Source organism: Etheostoma cragini, chromosome 3 (assembly GCF_013103735.1).
Source record: "Etheostoma cragini isolate CJK2018 chromosome 3, CSU_Ecrag_1.0, whole genome shotgun sequence".
Lineage (NCBI taxonomy): Eukaryota > Metazoa > Chordata > Actinopteri > Perciformes > Percidae > Etheostoma > Etheostoma cragini.
In genome coordinates this window covers 7,632,933-7,647,342 of record NC_048409.1, presented here as the reverse complement: position 1 = coordinate 7,647,342, position 14,410 = coordinate 7,632,933, and the positions used below count along the sequence as shown (strand labels likewise).

General features: G+C 38.0%; 1 protein-coding gene across 3 annotated transcripts in view; it reads right to left on the bottom strand.

Moving 5' to 3' along the window:
- The window catches only part of nf1a (neurofibromin 1a), a 204,789-nt gene that overhangs the window by 88,873 nt on the left and 101,506 nt on the right, over positions 1-14,410 (bottom strand). For 2 of the 3 annotated variants that reach the window (XM_034866988.1, XM_034866989.1), the window contains exons 30-34: positions 13,617-13,679; positions 5,500-5,658; positions 2,879-2,976; positions 1,677-1,823; positions 1,412-1,558 (exon numbers count right to left, since the gene is read on the bottom strand). In XM_034866988.1, coding sequence (XP_034722879.1) covers positions 1,412-1,558; positions 1,677-1,823; positions 2,879-2,976; positions 5,500-5,658; positions 13,617-13,679 — 614 coding nt within the window. The remainder of the gene's footprint in view (positions 1-1,411; positions 1,559-1,676; positions 1,824-2,878; positions 2,977-5,499; positions 5,659-13,616; positions 13,680-14,410) is intronic. The other variant, XM_034866990.1, reaches the window with a different exon arrangement.

Genomic DNA, 14,410 nt, shown 5'->3' with positions numbered 1-14,410 from the left:
TGCCAGTTTTATGACCTTATCTTCTAATTCGTGGGCTCCACTGTCAATCTTTCCCAGGTGGGCCCAATGGCGACTGTACGATATCATTGGCTTAGCTTGAGGGTATCTCTTGATAGGCTGATGATGCTGATCCCTATTGGCTGGGAACAAGGTTCATTGCGATCTGTAGAAGCCACAGATTGTAATGGTGTGTCGACCTTCGTTTTAGCCCGCACAGGGAAAAAGTTACAAGCTATATTCCAGGTAGACTAAGCGTCACGGTCACCTAGCTCTCTATTTTGTCTGCTCTGAAAACAAATTTGGTGTTCCCTTGCCGAAAAACAATCAGAATGGTGTGCTTGAGCCAAAGAACACTATTCCAGTCATTAAGCACCAGGCATTGTAAACAATAATATTAAGTTTTGCATTGATATAATTTGCTTTGGACAAAATATGAAAAAGTTTGTGTTTGGTAGCTAGCTAAATAAATGTGTTAATGATTTTATAATTAACCAATTATACCAATTTTAAACCAAGCTAAATTTTTTCGATAACTTTTTGTCACAAGGGTCCACAGATTCTACCAGCAAAGTTTTGTGGAAATCAAAATCACGGCCTGGGAGGAGTTCGACACTCAGGAACGACATCGCAGTGTAATCTCGCTCAATGGTATTTTAAGCCCCTAACGTCTCCTTAAAGGCAGCGCTGTGACCGGTGACTTTAAGGCACCTAACCCTAACCATTGCCTAATCTTAAACACCAATTAACTATAATCTTGCATGCTTACAGTTTTTGATGTATGCGCCAAATTTGGTGAGTTTTCGAGTAAATTACAGGTGTCAAAAATGCGGTCAACTGTTATATTTGATTAGGGGAAAACTCTGATTTCAAAGGAATGAAAACAATGAGGGCTCTCTTAACAGCCAAGTGAGTAATAACGTTATGTTTGCTTTTTTTTTCGGTTTGCTTTTTTCAATAGATCAGTTTAACCTCGTCCGTTTGCTATTGTTTGTGATTGCTGCTCCCAACTGGCTTGCCTTACAACATTACAGACAGTTTGATAATCCTACCCAACCTAACATGAGCTAATACCGACTCTGCCATATTTTTGTTTAGTCAGCAGAGACACTTGCAGAAGAGGTTGCTATGCAACACACTCTGAGGCTGTGGTGTGAGGAAAAGTGAGAGAAAAAAAATTGCAAAGATAATGTAAAGTGAGTTAAAAGAGAACAATAAAAAAACAAGCTTTAGCTTTTCAAGACACAGTGGCTTTATCTGTTGTCAATACTGCTGGTAAAGTGAAAAACATTGACTTAAACCTTGCAATGTATGTTGCAGCCATAAACTGTATAAAAAGATTGTAGCACAGTGTTTCCGTTTCAGAAACAGGTTTACGAGAAAACATTATGTCACAGGCTGGTAAGAATGCTACCTGGTCATGAACTCCTCAAATTTGGAGCTGGTCAGGTTTAGACTGGACCAGTGAGTGTCAGCCACAGGTTTGTGTTCAGGAGGTCCTAGGTAGGCCAGTAGGGTGGACATCTTGTCAAAAGGTCGCCGGCCTACAGCCTTGTGGTCCCTGGAAATTTGATCATAATTAATCATTTTTACAAAACTGATAATGTGGTAAAGAATGAGTTCACTATTGAGATCGTTAAGCAAAATTAACTAGCGTTCATCAAATAATCTATCCCGACCTGTTACTGGAGAGGTACTGTCCAATCCTCTCCTGGTTGTTCCACAGCAGGCGGTGGAGGGCCAGCACATTACCATCACTGATAAAAGACAGACTGTGGTTGACTGAGTCGCTGGGTGGAGAGTCAGATGCTATGTCCAAGAAAAACCTGTGATGGAGAGAAGAATACATTCAACCTACAGACAGAAGATAATCATCAGACACTTTACTGCTGCAGAGAAAGATACTATTCAGTGATTTCTACACCAACAAAGCTGTAGAGCAATGTCATTAGAGGGTCTCTGTTCTTTGTCATGTTCTACCAGAAATACTCCAAAGGACACCTTAAAGACCATAAAAACTTAACAACGATAAAAAGCAGCTGTCATAGCATAAATTATAAATTAAGTATTTGGGTCATATCTTAACAGATTAAATGTAAGATGAGGAGGACATGTATAGGCAGCGTCGCATGTTATATATGCAGGCAAACATGCTTGCCAGGAAGTTCTCCTGGTGTTCAGAAACTGTCAAGAAAACCTCTTTAAAGCATATTGTACTGCTTTTACACTGCCCCCTTGTGGGTCAAGTACAAAGAGGCAAGCTTCAATAAGCTGTGGGTCACTTATAATGATTGTTTGAGCATTCTACTTAGGAAACCTAAGTGGTGTAGTGCCACTGAATTGTTCTGTCAAGCAGGAGTTATTACTTTCTCCGCTTTACTGAGGAATTTGATGTTGATGGTTGCTTGAATTCTTCTTGTAACTCTGTCATTTCACATCTGATTGATCCAAGGTTCAGTGCTTTGCGATACCAAAAATAATTTGATTAATTTACATCAAGCAAGAAACAATGTATGACATATTAATAATGAACTGCTGGTGTGATTTACTCATCATCACAATCTGCAATAATTTACTCTGTTAAACAGTGTCATGGGTCCATTTCTTGGAAGCCACGACAACCTCTGGTTTTACATCTTTTGGAGGCCAGCAGTTGTAATTTAAACAAAGACAAAATTGTAACCCCCAAACTATAGTTTTTTAAACAAGTCGTTGTAACCACAGTTTATTCGCCATTAAATTGAAAAAATTGAGACTTTTGTGTTCAGAGACAACAATGTTTATGTTAATTTAGATCCCCATTAGTTGTTACCAAGACTGCAGCTAATCTTCCTGGGATCCCTAAATGTGGGTAGTTAACATCATTCTCTAAGTGTCTTACCTTCTGGCTGAATCAAAGTTGCTCTTAACAAAGTCATTAAATGGCCTCATGTGTTCTTCTTTTGTAAACAAGACATGGTTTGCAATGCTCTGCAGAATCTGAGGGAAAAGACAGGAATATACAACATGGATATTAAAAAGCATCCAATTTAGCAGGTCTACATTTCATTACCAAATTTCCAAATTGTAATTTGAACCCTCCATCTTTGAGGATGGTTATTGCTTGATGTTAGAGCGGTTGAGGGGTTTGAATGTGGGTAAAACCATAGTCAATGTGCACATTTTTATGATTTGTCACACAAACAATGGGTTTTTGTCCAAGGCACATTGTGTTATGTATCTGGAATTGTTAGCTGTGTGCATTAGCTGTGTACTGTTGTGTGATATCTGTAAAGCTGAAAAACAGTAGTAAAACAGATTTTATTTCTATCTAAAAACTCTTTCTGTGAGATAAAGGACACAAACATTATAGCCTGGACACTATCCATTATATCCAAAGGTTAATGAGTAATCATGTTAAATAATCGTGATTTCAATATTAACCAAAATAATCTGGATTATTATTTATTCCATAATCCCGCAGCCCTAACATGTCTGTATTTCTTTAAATCAATCAGCACTAAGCCCCAGATGCAGTGACAGTGCAGATAGCAGACAGTGTGGAAAAGGTAGGGACATCTTGCGCCAGAGACACGCATCGGATATCAGGCTTTATCCCAGCAATGTACATCTGTTTAGACAGATAACCTGAAAAGTGAAAACCCCTGCATTTTAAGCTTGGACTACAGCTACAACAGTTCTGTGGTAAAATGAATGAGGTTTGGAAGAGTCTTTGTTCCCTACATACAATATTGTTCAGTATGCAAACACAAAGATGGACTCAACACAAGCATGTTAATATTGGCAGGCTCCAGCATGGATGTTGGGTGTTTTATCAGATACCATTTTCTCTTCTACTGGGTCCCCCCAGGGCTGTGTCCTCTCCCCTGTTTTATTTGTTTTATAAACAAATGCGTGCCAAAGCCATCATGAACGGCGCCACATTATTAAATTTGCGGCTGATCCGTTCATTGTGTCCCTCCTCAGCAGTGACGACTCTGAACACGGTCCTGTAGTGCAGGGGTCTTCAACGTTTTCCAGGCCAAGGACCCCCAAACTGATGGCGAGATGGAGCGGGGACCCCCTAATTATATATATTGTATAAAATTGTGTTATATCAAACTGGTACTATAGTGCCATGTGTGCATTGATGACTGAAAGACATCTTCTGCCTCCATTTATCTGTTTAGTACAGTGTGTTGAATTCATGTTAATGTGTATTTAAAAACATTTCAATTGGTGGAAAAAATTGCAGGGGGGGGGGATATAAAAAAAAGTCTAATCAACCAAAACTTTCGCGACCCCCATGCAGTATCTCCGCCGACCCCCTAGGGGTCGCGGACCCCCTGTTGAAGACCCCTGCTGTAGTGGATGATTTTATTGACTGGTGCAAAGCCTCCTTTTTAAACATTAATGTGGCAAAAACGAAAGAGATGTGCATCGACTTCAGATAAATTCCCACGGTCATTCCCCCTGTTGTAATCGACAACCAGCCAGTTGAACTTGTGCAGCAGTACAGATATCTTGGGACTGTGATCGACAGTAAACTGTGCTTTGAATCCCAGGTTGATGCTGTGTGTAAAAAAGCACATCAGCGCATGCACTTTCTCCGTAAGCTTCACAGTTTTATTGTCGACACTGTTTTTATGAAAATATTTATTCCTGTTTTATTGAATCAGTTCTTACTTTTTCTTTTATCTGCTGGCACGGGTCACTTTCCATTAAACAGGGAAACCGCATGCAAGGTATTGTGACGGTGTGCAGCAAAATTGTTGGCACACCCTTAAATGACCTACACAACCTGTATTAAGGCCAGATCATTGAGGAAGGCGAGAGCCATCCTGGCTGATCCTAGTCATCCTTTGTGGGATGAATTTATGCTGCTGGCATCCGGGCGCAGATATAGTCTGCCACGATGCAGAACAAACAGACTTAAAAGGTCATTCATCCCGGCGGTTATTACCATTGTTAATAATACTCTGTAAATTCAATTTAAATTATGCTGTACTGTGGTTGTGTTTATTGTTGTGGTTTGATAAGATATTGTTACTGCTGGCTGTAAATGAAATTGCCCTTTGGGGATAATAAAGATACCTTGACCTTGGATTTTTTTAAGGAAATGAGAGCACATTTTGGTGAGACTTCCAAGGAATTATTGCAATATAATATCGTAACACTCACCCCTAGTCTACACAAATAACAGTGTTTAGTTTTAACACTAATAAAGTGTGACAGTGGATTTAACAGTGAAATGTAGTCTTAATCTCATATCTTTCCACTCCTATTTTCCCCTCTATCCATTATTCCACATGTACTTTTGTGTCAAAATGGTCCAAATTACCAAACAATATTAGTTTGTTCTTGTGTGCTAAATAAGCATCATTAACATATTTTCATATCTCTGGATATACAATATGTACCCTTTATGACTACTTTTCAAACACAATCACATAACAATATGACTTAAAATTCAGTTTCAAAAGACTAACTAAGTCACAAAACCATCATATTCACCTGCCTTACCTTGGACATGAGTTTGAGACCCCGTTCTATCCTGGGTAGGGGCTTCTTGTCCAGGATGCCAGCCTCATAGGGAGACACAATTGCTGGGTTGACAAAGCGCAGAAACATGGCGCTGCCTACTGCACCAATGCTGTTCTGTGGGAAACGCTGACTCACGACCTGTGTGAAGGACGATGGAGGGAACAAGAGAAGACCAAGGAAAGGAAAACAAGGGGGAAATGATGGAACAGAAGAGAAAGGTTTGAGAAAAGGGAAGCAAAGACGGAAATGATGAGAACAACAAAATATACATGTATCAACGTGTAACAGAGTAAGGTAGTCATGGCCAAAACAGTAAAAGATGTCAGGTTCATGAGGAGGAACAGTGGTGGAAGACATATGAAGAGAGACAATCCCAGTTCATTTTGGGTTGGAACAAGAGCTAGAAAGGTTCTTACTTCAGCTACAGCCCAAGAAACGGAAAAAAGAAGAGCAGACAAGGAACCCAACTGTCTCTTCTCTGTTAGTGAAGAATGAAAAGTAAAAGTCACCAGAAAAAATAATGCAGATGACAGATGTAGAACCATGAGTTGTGGTGCAAAGCAGTGGATGAGCAGTACAGATGAAAGTCAAAAAATATCACATCTTCCTTTTAGGCAAAGCAGTGCTGTGTGTTAAACATTCCAGAGTAGAGCTGGGCAATATATCAATATTACATCAATATCGTGATACGAGACTAGATATCATCTTAGATTTTGAATCGTAATATCATATATGGTCTAAGTTTAGTCTTTTCCTGGTTTTAAAGGCTGCATTAGAATAAAGTTATGTAATTTTCTGAATTTACAAGACTGCTGTAACTGTTCTAATATTTTCCTTTCCCCACTTAATCCACATTACTGATGAATATTTATCAAAAATCTTGTTGTGTGAGTATTTGGTATAAACACCAATAGTCAACACTACAACGTTGTTGCAGTATCAATATCAAGGTATTTGTCCAACAATATCATATTTCATATTCTCCATATCACCCAGCCCTATTCCAGAGGGCTTACAAAGTAACGTCAGAAGTTCCAGAATCGCACACAGATAGTGCTGCTGAGAGTTTAGTCTGTCCGTGGGAGCTTGGTTGAGCTTTATGTCTGATTCCAGTTTATTAAAACTTCAAACATATGTCTAGTTTTAATCAGAAACTTTCTATAAATATTTTAAAACATAACACTGCTTTAAAAAAAGTTTGATTGGTAAATAGAGGCAAGCAGTCAGATGATCGGGATGATGCCTCTCTTAATGCCCTGAAAGGCAAAAAAAAGCCAAATGTCAGGTCTCTTTGTTAAAACTTTTACAATGGCTGCATGTCACTATTTCGCAACGTGTGTAGTCGTTTTGTTTTCTTTTTTTTATTCTCGTCCTTCATAGTACATTGGCTGGTTGCTTGTGTGTTTTTGAACCAGGCGGACGTAGAGGTTATTTGCTCTAGGACAACAGACCAATTAGTAAGCATCACATTTTAAAAATTGACTGCAGTGCGTTTCCAAGAACCAGCAGTACTGCTTAAACTGTGCTTTGTTTTTAATCTGATTATCTGATCATCTGAATGCCTGTATTATTGCCACGTAATACTTTGTTGTAGCAATTTCCACACTTTCCCAGATCTCAGCAATCTTTGAAGAGTACGATTTGCCCCATATTCATGAATATGTGTGTGGAAATGTTCTTACTTTGAGTCCCAAATAAGTGGGCCTACCGGATTACCTTGGGATTCATGCCACAGGAGCCCTGTGCATATGTTAGTAAATTGTAATTATTCTAAATTGAAAGGGACACGCCTCCTTTTTGCAATCTGCATACTGCAGCGCCCATATTTCTGGTTTGACATAAAGCTCTGGGGGAAAAAAAGAACAGACCAGAACAAAAGAAGGAAACCGGTAGAGGACAAGAACCACCTGATATGTCGGCCGCAGACAAGCAGAGATTTTGCTGCAATTATTGTAAGTTTAGTTATGGTATTATATTTACATAATTAATGAGGACAAGGGGGCATCATTTCATAGTTATTTAATACATTTTGCTATGATAAGTAAAACAACTGTTTAAATATTGTTGTCTATTCTAAGTCTTTTCTTTACATTAATTCAGTTTTAATATGCTATGCCTTTAGTTAAAAACAGAGCTGGGGGAAGTATTCAGACGGTTTACTTAAGTAAAAGTAGCAATACTACAGTGTAGAAATACTACAAGTAAAAGTCCTTAATTCAAAACCTTATCTAAATGACCCTTTTTAAGAATAATATATTCTATATTATAAGATTAAAATTGATGCATTCATGTGTTCATCACTTCAATGTTGCAGCTAGTAAAGATGGAGCCAATTAAAAAATATTTATATAAACTGCTGTTTGGATTATTTTCAAATAATATATCAAAATCTATTGGTTTACATTTTGTATTAATAAATTAAATCTACAAAGTAGAAATAAATATATAGGAGTAAAAAAAAACAGCTTCCATAATTAAAAGATTCAATACAGATGTCGGTGCTGCAGCTACACCTCCGTTATACCTGTCAATCAAGTGCTATAATGCACATGAGCAGTTTTATAAGACCTTAAGGTGCCTTTAGTAAACTTAACTTAGTGAGTATTTAATTGAGTTTTACAACCATAATCAAATATTGCAGAATTTAGAACAATGCCGTTTTAAACAAAATAGCAAATATAACATTACTTAACTAAAAGATGGCTTAAGCTTAATACATCTAACTTGATGCAGTCTTTTTTTCTCAATACCAAATGGGTTGCTTTGGCTCTTAATAGTCAATCTTTAATAAAACTTTGACCCAGACAGGGGCAGACCCAGGATCATTCAGGCAAGATTCCTAAGAGGGACCCTAATAGGACATATTTATTTTTGTATGACTCTGGTTGGACAATTTTGTTTTTCAGTAGCAGTTCACGGGAGACGGAGCGCACAGAGTGAGAATGGATTGCAGACCAAAAAGAGAAACTTTAAAGGGAGTTGAAATGTGCATTGTTTCACAAGTTCACATGGACATGGAATGTTCTGTGACTATTTGGGATTTAGTGTTCTGTCATCCCCACTTTGCATTTGTTATGTGATTTAGAAAACGGCTTTTATATTTTGTTTTGTTTTGTGACAGGACAGCTGAAGACATGAAAAGAGATAAAGAGGGGGAATGACATGCCGCAAGGGGCCGCAGGCCGGAGACAAACCCGGGCCAGCCGCATCTCTACGTTTCTCCACCTGGAATGTTAATTGAATAGGGAACCCCATCAAGAGGAGAGAGGTTATGTCCGGTCTTAAAAAAACCCAAAAAACATTATGTGATGTTTTTGCACAAAATCACATTTCCATTGTATGGAGGATGGGTAGATTATGTGTTTTATAGTGTGGGCTAGCAGGAATAGAGTAGTCATTACACCGATTAGCAAGCAGCTGCAATTTAAAATAATTAATATTATAATAACTAATTCTGGCAAGATAAAAGCACCTAATCAAAATGAGCATGCATTTTTTAAAGACTTTTTACAAACTTTAGCTAGAACTGCAAGCAGTTACAACGGGGTTCAAGCCTCCCCGCGCAAGTCGGCCCCAATGACCCAGAGAACACACAAAGTGCTTTGCTGCTACTGCGGCCCATGCACTTGGGGGCTTGGACCCCCAATTTACAAGCTGTAGGGAACCGCAATTAGGTCTTATATGTAGTACCTTAATTCCTCTCTTTTACAGGAGCAAGAAAATATAGAATGGCTTAGGTGTGAGCTAAAACATTGCTTGGTGATCCTCAGTGTCAACTTCAGGGGTAGCACGGGAGGCCTTATTGGCTTTGATCAGGATGCGCATTAAACAAAATTATTTATTCTGTAAGAGGAATAGTGCTAAAGCACTGGTAGAATTATAAATAAAATCAAAGTCACAGAATCTCACGAGATCTCAAGTTTGATTTGCGAGATCTTGACTTCCTTTTGCTAGATCTTGACTTTGTTTTTGCGAGATATCGAGTTTTATTTGCAAGTTCTTCCAAATCCAACAATTAATAAGGCTAACCTAGCTAGCTACCACAACATGATTACATTACTAATTAATACATGCCAAAGTGAAGTGTTCTAATGGACATTGTTGTTGACTGTTGATCAACGATGCAGTCAATGACTGCAAGCTAACCTTAGTAGCTAGCTAGTATCTAAGTGAATATGTAAGTGAATATGTTATACAATGAAACAGCAAGTTCAAGAGTTCGCCACATAGCTAACTAGCTATACCATGGCTGTATTAAGAGAATGAAGCTCACGAACGAGCATGTTGCTACGACAACACAAACTAGCGCTAATGACATAAACAGTCAACAATATTCTTCATTATAACACTTCTGTTTGGCATGTTTTAATTACTAATGCTTATCAAAATAAACGATGGATGTATTCAGACTACCAAGGACATGTAATAATGTTGTGCTAGTTACTAGCTAGCTACTAAGGTTAGCCCGCAGTCATTGACATCAACAGTCATATAGCATGCTAGCTAGCCAAGTTAGCCCTTTTGTTTGTTGGATTTGCAAGAACTTGCAATAATAAAAAAAAAAAAAACTCAAAATCTTGCAAAACAAAGTCAAGATCTTGCAAATCAAAGTCAAAATCTCAAGATCTAGAAAAAGGAGTTGTCCCCAGTACATGTTTTTTTGGAGAAAAAAAAAGTTCCCCTCCATATCACCTCGGGGGCTCCGTAGATTTAAATTTATTCAGGGAAAGACAAAATTACTTTGAATCAGAAGACAAAGCAGGAAAATGAATAACAAGATTTTTAAAGAATTTTACACCAATCACTTTAGGTCATTATTTACCTCTACTGACTATAGGGGAAATTTCAAGCGGTAATGGGGGCCCTGCCTGCAGGTAAAAGCCCAGGGCCTTAATTTTTAAAGAGTTTAGAAGAGTTTTGCAACTGAACTGGCTCCACGTCTGTTAGAGGTATAAAGAGAGGCACTGCGACCAAAATTTAGATAGTCTTTAATAACTTTATCTGCTAAGAAAGGTAAAGAATTACCAAAAGAATTAAAGAATTACCGCCTAAAGGTTGAGAAAAAGATTAAATACTCACTTCTCTAATTCATCCTGATCAGGTGGGGTTTATCTGTGGGCATAGCTCATCAGATAATATAAGGTGTCTCACTATTATTACATGGTCTGTAGTTATTATATTAGTTACAGACTTTTATTATTGTACTTAATGTACTTAATCCCAATAGCTGCAATTTCCCTAAAGGCGGAAAAGGTGTTTGATATAGTTGTTGAAAATGTATGGGCTTGGCAACATTTTGATAGTGGATTAAGGTGCCATTTAAGCACCCAGAGGCAAACTAACAGGATACTTTCTGACTATTTTGCTCTTGGAAGGGGAAGACAGGGCTTACCTCTTTCTTCTTTGTTGTTTGATTTAGCCACGGAGCCTTTGGCAGCAGCCGTAAGCGGGAGGAGACCAATTTCCCAGGTGTTATGGTAGGAGTGCACAAGTGCATGATATATTACTTTTTTTTGTCCAAATCTAGCCGATTAATACCCTGTCTACTTGGGATCTTTACTCTTTCACAGCTCAGAGCTGTTAAAGGTAATCAGGTGCATTTCAGTGGCACAAGCAAGGTATATCTTGGTATCTTATTCCCTCAACAGTTAAAAGACCTAGTTTAAGTTAATTTGAATCAATTATTGAATAACATATCTTCTGATGTTAATAGATGGGCGACTCAATCTTTCAATAGCAGGGAATCATCAGTCAATTTTATAAAAATGTCTTCTGTTCCCAAGCTGAATTACCTTATCCAATCTCTTTCTCTGGAGGTTCCCCTGTTATACTTTAAATGGTGTGACAGGATAACAAAGACATTTATGTGGAATGGTAAAAAAACAACTACATTTTAATAGATTATAAAGACTGTTAGATAAAGGAGGTTTGGTTTTACCAAAGTTGTATTGTTGTATTATTACTATGCCTTTAACTTAAGGCATCTAGCAAATTGGATGTCTATACTAGAAAATCGGGTAGGTACCTGAGCTTTCTGGAGGGCTCCTAAGAAACTTTGAGCTGGGGAGAGATGTGGATAATGGGCTTATGATGTTGTCATTTATACAAATGTTTAGTTGGTTTATTGTGTATTTTTGTTATTATTTTGTTGTATGTTCTTGAATATTGTATATTTTTTGTATGGGTGGGTTGTGATGATGATTTGAGAACTGTATGTTTTGTATGTTGTAACAAAAACAATAATTGTTAATCACAAAAAAAGACTTTTTAGAATTTTTTTTTACATGTAGCAAGGGCTGGCAATCTTGGAGACACTATCTGGACAGACATTGGTGAGTGGCCAAGTGCCGTCTTGGTGGTCTTGCGTTTTGTCTGTGGCGCAGGGCGTGTGTTATTAAAGGCAGCGATTACTACAAGCTGATGTAGATGACCAGAGTAAAGTAATGGAATGCCAAATTGCAATCGATCAGATACTTACGAGCGTGACATCCCTTGTCTTTATATTTTGTTCAACCCAGTTTCAGGGACTTAACTTTTGTCTTGATCTAATTTAACAGTGCTGAAATGCATCTGTGTGCATTCATGCCCCATTAATGCTGGTTACTAACTTTGCTTCTTCCTCTGAGTTGTGCTTTCTCACATCCTAGATTTCCTTGGATTGTGATTGCATCTGGATCGTGGATGCAGCTGCTGCCGTGGTCCTGCTCAACGGCCACTGCTACTATTATTATTTATTCTGTTTTGTCATCATGTCATGCTGCTATAAATATTATGAATCATATTTCAGTAGGTCTCTCTCTCTCTCTCTCTCTCTCTCTCTCTCTTTCACTCTCTCTCTCTCTCTCTCTGGTGCTTGCAAACAGTGTTGGGTCCCAATAGCCATTTCCATTATAGATCCAATTCCCATTTGGTAAAATTTCCAGTGCTATGTATCACATATTTGAATATTTTAATCTCTCTTGTTCTCTCTTTTTATTTGCACAAGGTAACTTAAAAGACATGTAGGTAACTTTACCAGGCTTCACCTGTGGCTACTTCACATGTGTAAGTAACAACACAAAGCCAGGTGAAAAGAAACATTACTGGTACGACAGCCACTTCTGTAATCTGTAAAGGGACGTTTATTAACACTGCTGCTTAATTACCAATAAACATCTACAGAGATAACTTTACCATACCAGATTTTTTCAGGTGGGAAATGTTTTAGATAAAAGAAGTGAGAAAGCAATACATTTGATCCACTGTCCACCCTGGAGTGCTAAGAATCAAGCAAAAATGTTAAGTAAGAGCAAATCTGCACATAAACACCTGTATTTGAGTGTGAGTGACAAGGTTCTGTGGCAAAGCACAAAAAAAAAAAAAAATGTTCTCTTAAATTCAGACATTGCTCGTCGTATACGCTGGTAAAAAAAAAAGGAGACCATAAAGCTAAGAAATCCAAACCATGACAGAGGGAGGTCAGTTTATCAGAATATTTCATCTAAAGACCATTTTCAACACCAAATTGCTTTGCCATAGGTGTGCAAATGTCTATGTGAATTATTTTAGTTTATATTCTGATGAGCAGATTGGACCTTGCATGGCAGCCTCTGCCATCAGTGTGTGAATGAGGTGAAATGTGGCATGTAATGTAAAACACTTTGCGTGGTCAGAAGACAAATGCACTATTTAAATGCAAGTCCATTTATCATTCTTGTCTTTTTTAAAGTGTGTGTATGCGTGTGTGTGTGTGTGTAAGTGTAGACTTATTAATATTAGTCATACAACATGGAGAAACATGATTTAAGTGCAGATGAAATGTTCTGAGAAAATGACTCCTGAAGAGCACAGAGTCCAGAAAGAAAAGACGAGAGAATGCCACAGTTTCCTGGAAAATGTTAATTGAAAATACACCAAATGGTGCCAATATTAGTAGAATGATTTTAAGAGAGGGTGGTACACACAGCTGAATATGGAGAAAATAATTAAATGTTTCCATAGGAACCAAATTAAAACAAGTTTTTAAAAAATGAAGAAAAAATAAAATGCAAGAAAATAGGGTTTTTTTTGCTTTAGGAGGTAAAGTGTCTGAGGGAAAATAGATTCTCCAAACTTACTGCTTTTTTGTTTTCCTTTTTTTCTTTTACTGTTGCTTTATTCAGTAGCGAGTGGCAAGTAGCCTACAGAACAGAGATGAGCACAATCATGGTCACAGCAACAGCTACAAACACACACACACACACACACACACACACACACACACAAAGACGGACGGGCACGCACACAGACACACACACACACACACACACACGCACACACACACACAGACACACACCTAACCACTCAAGGTGTATGCACATTCACATCTAGTAAAACACAGGAAAATCAAAACCGCTATTAGAAAAGTGTTCATCGCTGCTCAGGGAACTGCAGCGTGTCCACACATGCGAGTGGTTTGACTTCAGCAGACTGTGTTATTGTGTGTGTACAGAGAAAAGAAAAGGAAATCCAAGATGGAGAATGAGAAATCAAAGATGTCAACAAATGGAAAATACTAAATCTGTGATTAGAAACCCAGACCTTATTTTATGGGCATGGGGCATTCTAAATTAGTAATAAATGTGTAACACCTAAAAAATAATGTCTATTTATTCCGTTGTTGAGAGGGACTAGACGGAGCTGAGGAGTTTCCTTTTCACTGTAGTAAGAGTGAGAAAGCAGTCTGAGGAAATGGTATGTGTGTACTCAGGTTAGTATATAATATCATATGGTATGTTTAGTGATACAGACCAGTCAATTGCTGTGATCACACCTAATCCATAGTTTTTGGGCACGTCTGTCTCCTACCAACATTTTTAACTATATGTGATACAATCTTGTCATTTTAACCCCACAAGGTTAACTGGAAAGG